The sequence below is a fragment of the Chiloscyllium plagiosum genome, chromosome 5 (genome assembly GCF_004010195.1).
Source record: "Chiloscyllium plagiosum isolate BGI_BamShark_2017 chromosome 5, ASM401019v2, whole genome shotgun sequence".
NCBI lineage: Eukaryota > Metazoa > Chordata > Chondrichthyes > Orectolobiformes > Hemiscylliidae > Chiloscyllium > Chiloscyllium plagiosum.
Genome location: NC_057714.1, coordinates 1,765,123 through 1,781,284, shown reverse-complemented (window position 1 = coordinate 1,781,284; position 16,162 = coordinate 1,765,123). Strand labels below are relative to the sequence as shown.

General features: G+C 38.9%; 1 protein-coding gene across 3 annotated transcripts in view; it reads left to right on the top strand.

The window, feature by feature from the left end:
- Window positions 1-16,162, top strand: part of LOC122549657 (DNA topoisomerase 2-beta-like) — a 144,337-nt gene that overhangs the window by 78,693 nt on the left and 49,482 nt on the right. For all 3 annotated transcript variants that reach the window (XM_043689461.1, XM_043689462.1, XM_043689463.1), the window contains 6 exons: window positions 2,678-2,799; window positions 7,881-8,029; window positions 8,430-8,661; window positions 10,376-10,510; window positions 11,172-11,372; window positions 11,474-11,669. In XM_043689461.1, the coding sequence (XP_043545396.1) occupies window positions 2,678-2,799; window positions 7,881-8,029; window positions 8,430-8,661; window positions 10,376-10,510; window positions 11,172-11,372; window positions 11,474-11,669 (1,035 nt within the window). The remainder of the gene's footprint in view (window positions 1-2,677; window positions 2,800-7,880; window positions 8,030-8,429; window positions 8,662-10,375; window positions 10,511-11,171; window positions 11,373-11,473; window positions 11,670-16,162) is intronic.

Below are 16,162 nucleotides of genomic sequence, written 5' to 3'. Positions count from 1 at the left end.
CTGCAATCTTCTTCCCGACCTCTCCGCCCCCACCCCCGTCTGACCTATCACCCTCACCTTGACCTCTTTCCACCTATCACATTTCCGACGCCCCTCCCCCTAGTCCCTCCTCCCTACCTTTTATCTTAGCCTGCTGGACAAACTTTCCTCATTCCTGAAGGAGGGCTTATGCCTGAAACGTCGATTCTCCTGTTCCCTGGATCATGCCTGACCTGCTGCGCTTTTCCAGCAACACATTTTCAGCTCTGATCTCCAGCATCTGCAGATTTTCCAGCAACACATTTTCAGCTCTGATCTCCAGCATCTGCAGACCTCATTTTCTCCTTTGTAATTATCTGCCAAAGAGAGTTATTGAGGCCAAAATATTGAATGTTTCCTTCAGGAATGATTTGTATATAGTTTTTCGGGCTAAAGGGTTTGGGGTACAGTGTACTGAGTCAGATGATCAGTCATAATCATATTGAATGGCAGCGCAGGCTCAAAGAGTTGAATTGCAGTGTCCTGCTCATATCATCTTTGTTTTTGTGACCCTCCCTAACAGGCAGATAGAATTAGAATTCCTATAGTGTAGAAACAGGCCTTTCGGCCCAACAGGTCCACACCGACCCTCCGAAGAGTACCCTACCCTATATTTACCCCTAACTAATAACCCCCACCACGGGCAATTTAGCATGGCCAATTCACCTAACCTGCATGTTTTTGGATTGTGGGAGGAAACCGGAGCACCCGGAGGACACTTGAAGAATGTGCAAACTCCACACAGGTAGTCGCCCGAGGCGGGAATCGAACCTGGGTCCCTGGCACTGTAAGGCAGTAGTGTTAGCCACTGTGCTGTCTTTTGTATAATCCTTTGTAATAATCTTTTGACATTGAATGCACTTGCTGTTACTAAATCCACAACATCACCATCCTGGGGATTACTCTTGACCAGAAACTTGACAGGACTAGCCTTATAAACATGGCAACAACAGGAGAATATAGACTGGGAATTCTTTGGCAAGTAGCTCACTTACCGTTTTAAAGCTTGTCCATTATTTACTAAACACAAATCAGGAGTGTGAGCTGTTCATTATTTGCCAAGGATGAGTAGAGCTCCAGCACGGTGGAGCCGTGGGCGGCACGGTGGCACAGTGGTTAGCACTGCTGCCTCGCAGCGCCAGAGACCCGGGTTCAATTCCCGCCTTTGGAGTTTGCACGTTCTCCCCGTGTCTGCGTGGGTTTCCTCCGGGGGCTCCGGTTTCCTCCCACAGTCCAAAGATGTGCAAGTCAGGTGAATTGGCCATGCTAAATTGCCCGTAGTGTTAGGTAAAGGGGTAAATGTAGGGGTATGGATGGGTTTCGCTTCGGCGGGTCGGTGTGGACTTGTTGGGCCGAAGGGCCTGTTTCCACACTGTAAGTAATCTAATCTAATCTAATCTAATCTAACCCTCGAGGTGGTCACCATAATTCAAGACAAAACAGTCTACTTGATTGGTACCCCACCCTCACCTTAAATGTTCGCTGTCTTTATTTCCGATACCCAGTGGCAACAATGTTTACTGTTTACACGGTGCATGCAGCAGCTCACCAGTTTCAGTAGTACCTTCCAAACTTGTGGCATTTGCCTCCTAGAAGGATAAGGGCTGCATTTAAAAAAACCACTGCTGACAAGTTCTCCTCCATGTCACAAATCATTCTGACTTGGAACTAAATTGTTTCCTTCACTATCGCGATCAAAATCCTAGAACCCCTTCCTTAACAGCACTGGTAATGTACCTATACCACATGGACTGCAGCAGCACCTTATCACCATCACTTCTCAGAATCTTGGATGGGCAATAAATGCTGATCTTCAGCACTGACCGTGTTCCATGAGTTTATAACACGATACAGCAGAATTTGTACACTTAAGAGATATTTTTCAATCCTTCCTATGTCTGAAGAAGGCCCACCCTTCTCTTGAAATTTTCTAGTTTTTACTAATTTATTAAATTGTGTAGCAAGCTATTTATTAACTGGCACCTATTGGACCAGGACTGTACAGGCCCTACGGTGTGAAAACAGGCCCTTCAGCCCAACAAGTGCACACTGACCCTCTGCAGAGCAACCCATCCAGACCCATTCCTCTGACTAATGCACCTAACCTTATAGGCGATTTTAGCACGGCCAATTCACCTAACCTGCACATCTTTGGACTGTGGGAGGAAACCGGAGCACCCGGAGGAAACCCACGTAGACACGGGGAGAACGTGCAAACTCCACACAGACAGGTGCCCGAGGCTGGAATTGAACCTGGTTTCCTGGTGCTGTGAAGCAGAAGTGCTAACCACTGAGCCACCGTGCCACCCCCTTGATCAAATATTCCAATTATCAATAGGATGATATAGTTAATATAAAAACATATACTGTAATTAATTGAAATGTAATGCAGGGAGCATACGCGTCACTGTTCTACATTATTTACAGAATAAATCACCTAAATAATAATGCAGCTTTGCCCAAAGAAAACTTACTGGCAGAAAGCCTTCTCTCTCGCACCTTCAACTGACTACTCAGATGTCACAAAGATCTCAATAGTACAGTAACCGCCTGGTATTGAGGTATATGATTTTTGCTGGTTTATTGAGATTGCCAGTTCATAACATGCTGGTTAAAACAAAGTTTCCTGTATAGTAACAGTTGTATAAATTTGTTTCAGGCTTAAAACCTGGGCAACGCAAAGTCTTATACACATGCTTCAAGAGAAATGATAAACGAGAAGTTAAGGTTGCTCAGTTGGCAGGATCAGTGGCTGAAATGTCGGCTTATCACCATGGTGAGGTAAGTACAAACTCGTCTATTCTGCAGTTATAGTTCATATCAAATAACAATTTGACCTGTGTTTTGAAGTTTTTTTTTGTATGTGGCTTAGCCCCAAATGCAGAGGTAAATCCAGACTGCAATAAGTAAGCTGCTTCATGCAGACAGCCATGAACTTCTCGATGAGAAGGATTTTTTCAGAGGAAGAGGTTCTTAGAGGCTAAGAAGAGAGAGAACACCCATGAGGGTGGACTTTGAGGTGGGATAGGACCATGCAGGAGAATTTTATAGGTCCCAATATTTCTAAACCTGCAGTGCATAAAATTATGCCTATAATTCCTGAAGTTACATTTTTATTCAAGGGTTTTTCAAGTATATTCATTATGTTTTTTTATCAGCAGTCTTTGGGCTTTTGCAACATTTTCTACATAAGTGGGCTTTTCATGTTAAGTTACTGATTTTGTAGTAATCAGTGACGAACTTCACCCCGTATGAAAGCATCCATGTGCAATTAACTTTGGTGGTATATAGAGTCAGGCTAAAGTGGAACAATTAATTTGATGCATTCTGTTTATTGTGGATATACTATTTTCAGAAATGTTGAGCAAGGACCTGAGCGCTCATTAATAGATTTTTGGAGTTAACCTGTTTATGGCTGGTGATGGCTAACCTGGCAGCAATCATGTCCAAGATCTATTGCTTATGATCTTTGTTAGAGAAACCATGTGATCATGTCATTGTGACAGCAGTGCAACTTTGAATAATATGTAGTTCTTAGGAATAGATTGCCAAGTATCTTTGTAAAAGTATTGGTAGAACAGCTTCAAAGTTTTAAGTCTGTTGAAGGGTGATGTTATAGGTTTGGTGTGAGAAAATTAGTCTCATTTTCTTAATTGGATTGTCAAATAGAAGCCACTCCTTCATTAAGGCTAAAATCTCAAAAAAACTTATAGTCTAACAGTTCTTTCAACCAGTGCCAGATATATTGTTGTTGATACATGCCGGTTTGCTTAACATCTGTTATAGGGAATATGTAATAAAACTGTTATTGAAGAGATTAGTTTAGAGCACTTGGTAATTGGGTAATCAACGTGGTTTTAAGAAAATGCAATCATGTTTGATCAGTCTATTGCAGTCCTTTGAAAAGATGGCTCTTGCTGTGGGTAAATGGAAACTGTTGGATATACTGTACTTGTTTCCAAAAGGTATTTGATAATGTATTGCATTATGGAAAACAAAAGCTTATATGTAAAAGCTAGCATATTGGAATGGTTAAAAACATGAGCAGCACAATGGCTCAGTGGTTAGCACTGCTACTCGCAGCGTCAGGGACCTAGGTTCAATTTCAGCCTTAGGCGACTGTCTGTGTGGAGTTGCACATTCTTCCCGTATCGGAGTGGGATTCCTCCGGGTGCTCCGGTTTCCTCCCATAGTCTAAAGATGTGCAGGTCAGGTTAATTGGCCACGCTAAATTGCCCATAGTGGTAGGTGCATTAGTAGGGAGTAGGGGAATGGGTCTGGGTGGGTTACTCTTCGGAGGGTCGATGTGGACTTGTTGGGCCAGATGGCCTGCTTCACACTGTAGGGAATCTAATTTTAATCTAAAAGATTAGCTGGCTAAGAGGAAGTAGTGTAGGTATAAATGGATCTTTTACAGGTTGGCTTGAGGTAAGAATTGTTATGTCACAAGGATTGGTGCTGGGATATCAACTGGTGTACAATTTCTATAAATGATAGTTGAAACGATAGAAGAAATGGTTGATCTATTGCTGATAGTGCAAAAATAAGCAGGAAAGTAAGCTGTGAAGCGGGCAAAAGGAGGTGACAAAAGGCTGTACAATATGTTAAGTTACAGGGCAAAGATGCAGTAGGGCGGCACGGTGGCAGTGGTTAGCATTGCTGCCTCAGTGCCAGACACGGGTTCAATTCCCGCATCAGGCAACTGTCTGTGTGGAGTTTGCAGATTCTCTCCGTGTCTGCGTGGGTTTCTTCTGGATGCTCCAGTTTCCTCCCACAGTCCAAAAAATGTGCAGGTTAGGTGAATTGGCCATGCTAAGTTGCCCGTAGTGTTAGGTGAAGGGGTAAAAGTCGGGGAATGGGTCTGGGTGGGTTGCTGTTCGGAGGGTCGGTGTGGACTTGTTGGGCTGAAGGGCCTGTTTCCACACTGTAAGTAATCTAATCTAATTAATCAAATCTAATCAATCTAAGCTAATCTAATTAAATGAAATATAATATGGGAAAATGTGAAATTGCCTATTTTGTCAGGAAAGGTAAAAGAGAAGTGTTTTATATCAATGAGAAATTGCAGAGCACTGAGTTGCAAACAACTCAGTGTCCTAGTGCATGACTCTCAAAAGGTTAGTATGTGGGTACATGAAGTATGAGGAATACAAATAGAATTTTATCCTTTATTGTGAAGGGAATGGAATACAAAAGTAGTCAGAAAAGCACAGCTGGTCAGGCAGCATCCGAGGAGCTGACGTTTCAAGCATAAGCCCTTCATCAGGAATGAGGCTTGTGGCCAGGGGGGCTGGGAGATAAAAGGGTAGGAAGTGGGGCTGGGGGGAAGGTAGCTGAGAGTGCAACAGGTGGGTGAAGCTGATAGGGCAGAGAGGAGGATGGAGCAGATCGGTGATAAGGAAGATGGACTGGTCAAGAGGGCAGTGCCGAGGTGGAAGGTTGGATCCGGGATAAGTTGGGGGAGGGGAAATGAGGAAACTGGTGAAATCCACCTTAATCCTGTGTGGTTGGAGGGTCTCAAGGTGGAAGATGAGACATTCGTCCTCCAGGCGTGATAAGGGTTTGGTGATGGAGGAGGCCCAAGACCTGCATGGCCTTGGGGGTGTGGGAGGGGAAGTTAGTGTTTGACCACGAGATGATGGGGTTGCTTCGTGCGTGTGTCCTGGAGATGTTCTCTGAAGCGTTCTGCAAGTAGGTATCCTGTCTGCCCAATGTAGAAGAGACAGCAACAGATAAAGTAAATGACGTGTGTGGGGGTGCAAGTAAATCTCTGACGGATGTAGAAAGCTCCTTTGGGGTCTTTGATGGAGGTGAGGGGAGAGGTGTGGGCGCAGGTTTTGCAATTCTTGCACTGTATTGATCACTTCATTTAAGCAAGCGTGTAAATGAGTTGGTAAAGGTTTAGTGGATTATTATCTGAAAATGTAGGGTTGTCTTCTGCGGAAAGATTTGACAGGTTAGACTTGTATCCGCTAGAATTTTGAAAAAGTAAAAAATGACTTGATCTAAGCATATATGATCCTGATAGTTATTGAGAGCGAAGATGTGGAAAGGATTCTTCTACTTGCGGGAGAATTTAGAACTACAATTCACTTTAAAAATTAGTAGTCACCCATTTAAAATGAAGATATGATGAAATTTTATCTTAAAGCAACATGAGTTCCTGGCACTGTCATCTTGAAAATTGGATGTTGTGTCCTAGAATACTTCTGGTTTAGTAATAGATAGGTAGATTCTTGTTAGGCAAGGGGTGAAAGATTATTAGATGTAGGTGAGAATGTGGATTTCAGACTACGTTCAGATCAGCCATGGTCATATTGAATGACAAGAGCAGGCCTGAAAGTCTGAATGGCGTACTTCTGTTAGAGTGTGTTCATACATTTCTTCTGAGTGTGCCGTGCTTAATGCCTTTTTTAAAACTGAAAATGTAACAATTTAAAAAGTTATGCCAGCTCATGTGAATCATAATTAGATTGAATGTTTCAGAATAAAGTAGTTGGCTGGATGGCTGGTTATCAACACTGTGTGATGCCAGCATCGTAGGTTCCACCCCTGCACCCTGAAGTTACCATGAAAGACTGCCCTTCTCAACCTCTCCCCTTGCTTGATGTACGGTGACCCTCTGGTTAAACCACTAACAGATGTGCCTCTCTAATTAGGGAGCAGCTGTATGATCTGGCAAGACTATGTCGACTTCTTTGTGTTTGACTCAAATGTGGGGTAGAAAAATCAACTAAAATCTGTAAAGTAGGATTGCTTTATACAGAATGCAAAGAGAATTACAAGGTGTACCTCTGATGGCAAGGCAATTATGTTTTTCAAATTTTACCTTTCTTGACTTCCTTCACTGCTCATTTCCCCCTCATGTAATTTATAAACTCGTGTAGAAGTTGAAATTTTGAGACCGTGTTTTAGGCAAAGAAATTAGTGGGTTAACTTTTGCATAGTAAATTGGGAAAGCCATTGGTCAAGCAACAGGAACATCTAACCTGCACACTCCTAAATTGAGTGGCTAGAAACCTTTGAAATATTCATTGCTTCTAATCGTAGTTCCAGGGCTTAATCCTTTTTTCATGAAGCAGATAGCTAATACATCAGTGTTTTTTTTTGAACTTGAACTTTGAACTGCATGTGGAACTCCAAGTCTTTCGGATAGAGTAAGCACTCCATTAAATAAAACTGATCCACGTTTTCTGTGCTGATCGAGTGTTAATGACAGTAATGACCCATGGTGCTCTCATCAAAGTGCTGGAGGGGCATTGAATTCTTCATCAGGTTATGCTTCTGCTTAAAGAAGTTTCCTCTGAGCCCCACAGCTGGGGAGAGGAAGCCATGGCATTGGTTAGACCTGTAGTTTCACTGCTGCTTGAGTGGTCACAGGAAGGAAAGGAACGGCTGCACCATTGATTCTGACTGCATTTCATGGAGTTTGTGTTCATAAGTACTGTCTTATTTGATAATGAATTAAAGCATGTCTCAAATAAATGATTTTTTTTGGCCAAAGAATGGGTTAAAAACTGTTGTTAATGGTGGATTAAAATTCGTAAATTGAGGGAAATTTAGAATTGAAAGAGATTTCAGAGGATTGTAGATCTTAAGCTTATGTAGAGGAACAAGACCATTGAGGAATCTTGAAAACAAGGATATAAATTGATGCGTTGTCATTCTGCATCCAAATGGATGATGAGTGAATGCAACTTAGTGAAATCAGGAGCATAACACAGTGATGGCATCTTTTAGAAGAATGAGAACATGCGTTGGATATGTGAAATTAAATACTTGGGAATGTTGTCAATGAAGTTTTAGTTGCATACACCATGTATTGGCATTTTTACAAACCGAACTATCGCATTCTTTTTCAGCAAGCACTTATGATGACCATTGTAAACTTGGCTCAAAACTTTGTAGGAAGTAACAATATAAGTCTGTTGCAGCCAATTGGCCAGTTTGGTACCAGACTACATGGTGGCAAAGATGCTGCTAGTCCTCGATATATTTTCACTATGTTAAGGTGAGTGGAGAAAACTATTTAGCGATAATTTAGAAATATAAATATTGACATGTAAGAGACAGATTAGTGTTGCACCATGACATTTCTCCTTAATAGCTTATAGCACCGACCAGTCTTTTCGCTATAATACTGGCCGATCTGTGTTGTTCTAGAATTCAAAGTATTCTGTTTTATTTTTATGTTGCAATTTACTAACTTGTTGCTTTTGCATTTCTTTAATATTGTCTTTTACATATTTTTAAAACAATTGTCCTTTTAAAATGTTTCTAACTCTGTAAAAATATTTTTTCAAAACTTCAATCAGTGTGAATATGCAGTTACTTTACGATATAGTGGTTAATTTTTCTGACTAATCATTGAATTCTTTTAATTTTGTTACATTTATTGCACTTGTTTTTAGTCCATTGGCACGTTTGCTTTCCCCTCAAATGGATGACAATTTGTTGAAGTTCCTTTATGATGACAATCAGCGTGTCGAACCAGAGTGGTACTGCCCCATAATTCCTATGGTTCTTGTTAATGGAGCTGAAGGTATTGGTACAGGATGGGCTTGTAGAATTCCTAATTATGACGCCAGGGAGCTGGTCAACAATGTTAGGCGGATGCTTGATGGCCTGGATCCCCTACCTATGGTAAATTATACTGGATATTTGTGAATATTTTTAACAATTATTTTCTTGTATTTTAAGAAATTAATGTGTTTCTTACATGTGTAAAATGTGTGTTTTACATAACATTCAACGAGTGCAACATTTTGTTCAAGGAAGTGTTTCAGGTAACCAAAGGACAAATTGCATGTAATGGGTAAAATTGGTCTACACTAGTATCATTGTGCGCTGAGCAGGCATTATATTTTACACCACATCTCTCTTCATCTCGACTGACTTCCACAGAAATATGGAAGTCTTAGTGTCTTATTTTTTTTTTGTCCAAAAGCAACTGTTAGGTAAGAAAAGGCCTTTTCACACAGTGAGTGTTTCGGCTCTTGAACGCCTTGTCTGGAAGTGTGCTGAAGACTGGTTCAGTTGATGCGTTCAAGAGGGTATTGGATAATTACTTAAATAGAAGCAATGTATGGGATTGTGGGGAAAAGACAAGAGATTGGCACCAAATTGAAATGCTAAGAGATGCCAAGCAGGCATGATGGGTTGAATGGCCTCTTTCTGCACTGTAACTTTTGTGATTCTGTGGCAGCTGATGTTATAGCTTCTTATTTCTGACAACCTAGCTAATTCTTTTCATAAAGTGATGAACTTAACCAAGATCTACTTTACCTTTAAGACTGAAGTTTTAATGCATTGTTTTCTGTAATTGAAAATCAAGTGTCTAATTAAAATCAAGTGCCACTTGTGGAGCTGTGGCATCACACTGAAGTTATGTTATGGTTATGTCCTGTTCCAGAGACTTAAGCAAGCGATCTAAACAAATATTTCAGTATTATAAAATTGTTCACAAAATACTGCAGACGACAGTGATTTGAAATAAAGACAGTATGTGAAAGGGAAACATGTCAAGCCTGACAATGTCTATGGAAGATTTTGGAAGAAGTCATTTGGACTTGAAACCTTCTCTTTCTCTTACCACATGTGCTACCACAGCTGCAGAGTTTCTCTATTGCTTTCTTTTTTTATTTGGAATACTTTACTGCATGTGATGCCATTGTTGGGATGAGATATTAAACCGAGGCCTTATCTGCCAACTCAAGTTAACCTAATACATCCTAAGTACTTATCCTGGAGGAACAGGCAGTTCACCTTGTGTCCTGGAAATCTCCCTTAATGACTGTTAATAAAACTGATTATTTGGTCGTTTATCTCATTATTGCATGTTGAATTTCATGTGGAAATCAGCTTGTTTATATTTTTTGCTTTCTAACAGTATCAACACTCTCACAACACCAGGTTATAGTCCAACAGGTGTGTGATTTTTAACTCTGTACACCCCAGTCCAACACCGGCATCTCCAAATAGTGTCAACACTGGCTGTGAAGTATTTTGGGGTGTCTTAAAATTGTGTTAGGCACAAATTATTTCCCAATTTGTTCGTTTATTAATCTTTTATTATAGCGAAATTGTCTCTCGTAAATCAAATGTTAAGCTCCTGAAGTATTTAAATGTATTGAGATCTTATTTGAGTGACACTATTAATTTGAGAGAAAAATAGCTTTTTTATTCATGACATCAGCATATTGTTCTTGTATACTTTTAACATTCATTTATTAATGCTTATGATGTGCTAAATCTTGTTGACTTAGAAAACAAAATTGCACTGTCTTCACTAATCTTGCAAAGGCCAGATGTGAGCTACAGAGTTAAATTTCATTTTTATGTTTTTTTGAATCTCTAGCTTCCAAGCTACAAGAATTTTAAAGGAACAATTCATGAAGTGGGGCAAAATCAATATGTTGTCAGTGGTGAAATCTTGGTTTTGGATCGAAATACAATAGAAATTACAGAACTGCCAGTTAGGACCTGGACACAGGTAGAGCACAACTTTGAATTGAGTATTAATTTGGAAACCATTCAGATATTCATGAAGTCAGTAGCTTCACATGACAATATGGATGTATTGATGCTACTCTTATTTCTTTTAGAGAATATAGATAGCTACTCATCTCTGAAGTAATGGTTCAGTTGAACGTACCATAAAGCTGTGGGTGATCACCTTAGTGGGTTGAACTGTTAGCTTCACAATATATGAGATTAATTAATTAATTAATTTTTTAAAAAAATTTATTTCCTTTATATGTGCCTGGTAAATTAACTGGCCAGGGTCCTTGAACATGCCTTCATGACAGAACTCCAAGTCTGTACTTTAATCTATGAGCAATAATTCAGAAATGTTTCAGAGTATAATACTAAAGGAGAATTTTAGGAAATACATTTTTTTCATTAAAATGTATTTGCAGTTGTGGATAAGGATATCAGTGCTTCCATATTATGACATATTTATTCAGCTGTGTAATTCTTAACTCCTGGTAAAAAGCAGTTGATTAAAATTAGCTTACATTTCTGACTGAAAATGTGTCCCTACTAGCTAAAAATATTTTAGGATGTCTTGTGCCTACTTAGTGCAACTACCTTTTTCCTTTTTATGTTCCTTTTTATATTTTGATGAATACTTAGCCTTTATTTCTATATAGGCATACAAAGAACAAGTCCTTGAGCCAATGCTTAATGGGACAGAAAAGACACCAGCTTTGATAAATGACTACAAAGAATATCATACTGATGCTTCAGTAAAGTTTGTTGTAAAAATGTCAGAAGAGAAACTTGCACAAGCAGAAGCTGCTGGCTTACATAAGGTGTTCAAACTACAAACGACACTCACTTGCAACTCAATGGTAGTATTCTTTCTTAAACTTTACATAGATGTTACATATTTTTAAATGCTAGATGCATTTTTTAAAATGTTCAAATGGCAATAACATTATGATAATTGCAGGTACTATTTGATCATATGGGTTGCTTGAAGAAGTACGAAACTGTACATGACATCTTGAAGGAGTTCTTTGATCTGAGGTTGCATTATTATGGTCTCAGGAAAGAGTGGTTGTCAGGAATGTTTGGAGCAGAGTCTGCAAAGCTGAACAACCAAGCTCGCTTCATTCTAGAGAAAATACAAGGAAAGATTACAATTGGTAAGGATTTTTTCAAAAAGAACAAAATGTCAATAGATTGTCAATGGACTGAATTTTGTGCAGTAGTAGGTGGTTGTGTCTTGGTTGACTGTTGCATTTCTGGCCAGTGGTATACTATTTGGAGCAATGCATTCATATGTAGATCATTAGAATATTGCATTTAACCTTGCATGCAAAGCAAACTATAGTTGAATGTATGTAAGGTCATCACAGCCAGAGGAGCATGTTGGAGAAGGGGTTCTAGGACATTTGGAGTAAGCTTAACTTTTTTTTAATGTTGCTATAAACCTCCTCCCCAAAAGTGGTAATTCTATTTAATGTTCACACAGGCAGCACCAAACCATTTGTAAGCAGCAGATTTTAGGTAGTGACTTTTGCAGTCACTACGTCACTCTCTTTACACTTCATATTAAACAAACAGTGTGTATGTGGAAAGGCAGCCTTTGCATTGATGGCATGACATCAGGGGTGTAGCTGAGAAACTGCTGGTGGATCAGTGTTCACAATTAATGGGATATCCATTTCCTGCATTGTAGAAACACTTTATTGGCAAGTAAAATCATGCTCGCTTATTTGAGCACATTTTTAATTTACACCACCTTAGCTATATGTTCATTAGAGTTTTACATGAAACTCTTAATCTGTCAATCAAGGTCATGAAAGAAGGGGGTGCTTCCAATCTGTCTTTTTAAAAACGTATTCTTCTGTGTGATGTGACCAATGCCTGCATTTGTCACTCATTCCTATCGGTTCTTGAATTAAGTGGCTTGCTAGTCCATTTCAGAGTGCATTTAAGAATCAACCATATTGTTACAGGTGTAGAAACAAATGTAAAACTATGCAAGGATACCAGATTTCCTCCCCAACAACACTAATGAACCAGATACTTTTTTTTGGTAAGAATTGACAGTTTTATGGTCACTATTATTTAAAGCCCTCCTTGTTAACACCCAGGGAATGTACCATATTGGGAAAACTGTTCTACAGACTAGTGAGGTTACAGCCTCATATAGTTGTACTCACCCACTGATGATGCCCCGGACCAATACAATTATCATTCCTGGGTATGTCCAATCTAATTTGCAGGAAAGGCCAAAAGAATTGAGGCACAGTGGTATACAATCCTGAGCAGTTGCCTGAGAGCCCACAACGTTGACTCTGAAGCCCATTCACTACTTCTGAAATTGTGAAGCATTGCTACCGTATCACTGTCTCCTCCTCCCATTAATCAAACTCCCTACTTCCACTTATCAAATAACCAATTAGCCTACAGTCCATTCAGATGACTTCTGCACTTGGGATTACTGTCTTATTTGCAATCTGTTCAATTATTCGTGCATCCAGCAACATAAAGGATCTTCGTCAAAGCCAAACCCTTTTACTGGTCTGAGTGCTGTATTCTGAAGTCTTTATGTCCAGACACCTGGAAGTTATTATGAAGGGCTAAGTATGGTTTCAGCTTAATGTTTACTGAGGGACTTGACTTAATGCTTGAATTGGTTAATTAATTAAACTTAAATAAGTCAGAGCTCTAACATTAAGGGACTTTTGCAGAGGGTTCCAGTCACTGGAACAATTGCCAATTAGTTCCCTCAGTAAGCTGTGTCAGGATTTCCTTATTGTTCCAATCCACAACGCAAGTTTACACCGGTACAGTGACTATCTGGCTGTTGGCATATCTGGGTCATTATATATGATCATTTATGATTGTCAGTTATAACTAGGTAGATTGCTGGACAATATTTCCAGTTTCTGAAGGTGTTAAAATGTTTATATAGCTTGTAGAAAAATGTAAACTGAATTATCTGGGACAAGTCCCCAAACTTGGTAAGAGGCATTAGCAAGACAAGGATATTTGGGTTTTGGAAGCGATGGATTGTGATGGGGACATGGGGTGAATGTTCACTGTAGTGCACTAACAGGTAATATCTGCTCCAAGAATTCTCTCAATGAGGCTTTAGAATTTCCTACAAGAAGATTTTCCAACTTTGCATTCTTCTTAATTCTCTCTTCCTCCACAATCAGTTTGATCTTGCAGATATTTTCAATACACCTCAGGAGAGCATGTGTTTCACAGTTGTAAGAAAAGTTATTACCTCATTATACAGTGTAGTACAATACCTTTTTTTGGAATTCCTCACTTGCACCAAAAATGACTAAACTCTAACAAGGCATTGGCATTGTCACCTGACTCTCACCTACTGTTTGTGCTCCCTAAGCAAATCTTTTGACTTTGCTTTAAAAAAAAGTTAAAAATTTGTGTGCCCCATGTTCTTCAATTCTTTGCATAATATACTTGTTATTTTCACTCTGCATTGCATTCGTAAAGAACCTTTGGTGAGAATATTAAATGGGAATTGTTAAATAGCCATTCTTGTAAAATATTGCCATTGTTCTCCAAAGTTAATTTGCTCACCGTGCTTCTCACATTTGGAAAAGTTGGTTTATTTTACCTTATTTGGATTGTTTTCTTAGTTACTAATTTACTTCTCAATTCTAAATGATGCCGTATCTACACACAGGGAACCTTCGATATTTGCACGACACATTTCAAAGCAATTCACCTATTCATTATTCCTTTTTCTACCTGCAAAGAACCTGATGCAAGATCCACTATATTTTCATCTACAGAAAAGTGTTGACCATGCAATCAAGTTAGGTTCCAGCTTAGAGAGTAGAGGTCCAGTTTTACTTTGTGAAATTGCTCAGTACTACCTTAGATCTACTCCTGCCTCACTGTTTGTTTGTATTTCTAAGTAAATGTGATAAGACAGGAGCACATTGAAGAACTTTCTGGCTTTTTAGTTAGATTTGATCAGGTTTTGCTATTAAAACCCAAACATGTAAAACAGATGATGTGATAAAACTGTTGAAGTATTTTAAGTTCCCATTTATACATTAGTTATGAAGTAACATTAGTTTGAAAAAAGTACTGTTTCTTATAAAGAAGACCCATGTGTGAGTTGTGAATCTCCAAATAAGTTACAGCAAAAATGTTTGAGAACCTCTTGGATATCTCCTCTGATATAATTTTTAAAGATCCTGTTTTAATAGTCACATATGAAAAACTTGAGTGTTTAAATTTTGCTTATATTTTGTATGTTCTAACCTGAACTATAGTTTTCTTATTCAGCTAATTTGAAACTAAACTATATAATGTTGCTTCATTATTTAAGATAGACTTGTTTGCCTCAATGCTGAAATAGTCCCGTGTGACCTCTAATATTGAGAATAATACTCAAAAATATGTAAAACCAAAATAGAGTTAATTGTCACAAAATGTAGTTGTAATGATGTAAGATTAATGTGTGGATTTTGCTTTAGTATTGAAAAATGCATTGGCGTTCATTGTCATAATGTCTCTAAAATTAACAGCAACCTCTGAAGTCTGCACGTGAGCCATTGGACATGGAAATCCAGAGGTTGCAGCCAGTGATTCTCTCTTTCCCCACAAGATGCACTGTTATCATCTCCCTAAACTACAGGTTTCCCTCAAAGTCTCTCACCATCTTGACTTGAATGGTAGTGTTGCTATTTTACCTAAAGTCTGAGAACTCCTTCTCTAACATCATGACCAATTCAAGATAGCTCACCAGTAGCTTCTCAATACAAGTTAGGTAAATGCTGGCCTTGCTTGTGACAGTCACATCTCATAAATCATTTTAAAATCAAGTAGAAATCAATTAAGTGATGAGCATGTACCAGTTTTTATAATGTTGATCTTGCTGTATTTGATGTGGCATTGAGCTGCTGACCCCATATTACCACAATCCTGTATGGCCACCTATTTGTACCTCCGTAACATTGCTTGATTTGTCCCTGTCTCAGCTCAGCTGTCAACTAAATTCTAATCCTTTGTTACCTCCACAATCAACTATTCTAATACACTCGTGGGTGGATGCCTACTTTCTACCTCTGTAAAATTGACACAACACATTTCTGTTGCCTGTGTCCTAATTTGTGATCAGGTGGGCCCACTGGTTATCATTTAGTGCCCAGTTGATATTCGTATTTGATGAGCCAGATTCCAGCCAGGAACCTGGCTGAAAAGATCCTAATCCTTAAAGTTTTGTGATCAAAGTGATCATTTATTGAAATATAAACACACAATGTTGCAATGTGTTTTAACAAAGCAAAACAAATGTTTATAAACAACAGAAATGAAGATGAACGAGAGAAGAAAAACACTATTTTGTTTTAATCGATTCAAAGATTTTTAAACAGATTAGAAATAACCCAAGCAAACTTTATAGTTTGAACAGAAAGAACAGCTTTGTGTAGGAAACAGCACGCAGTGATACATGCTAGAAAATTGTTGCAATTCTAAGAACATCCATTGCTGTACTTATAGCAAGATCTCCTCATTTCCATATGAGGGAAAAAAATTTAATTTGAAGTAATTAAAATTTGAATTTATCTGCTGGAACTGTAGAAATCTTAATTCTGGAACATAATTAGTAATACTTAAGTCTCCTTCCAGTGCTATGTCATCC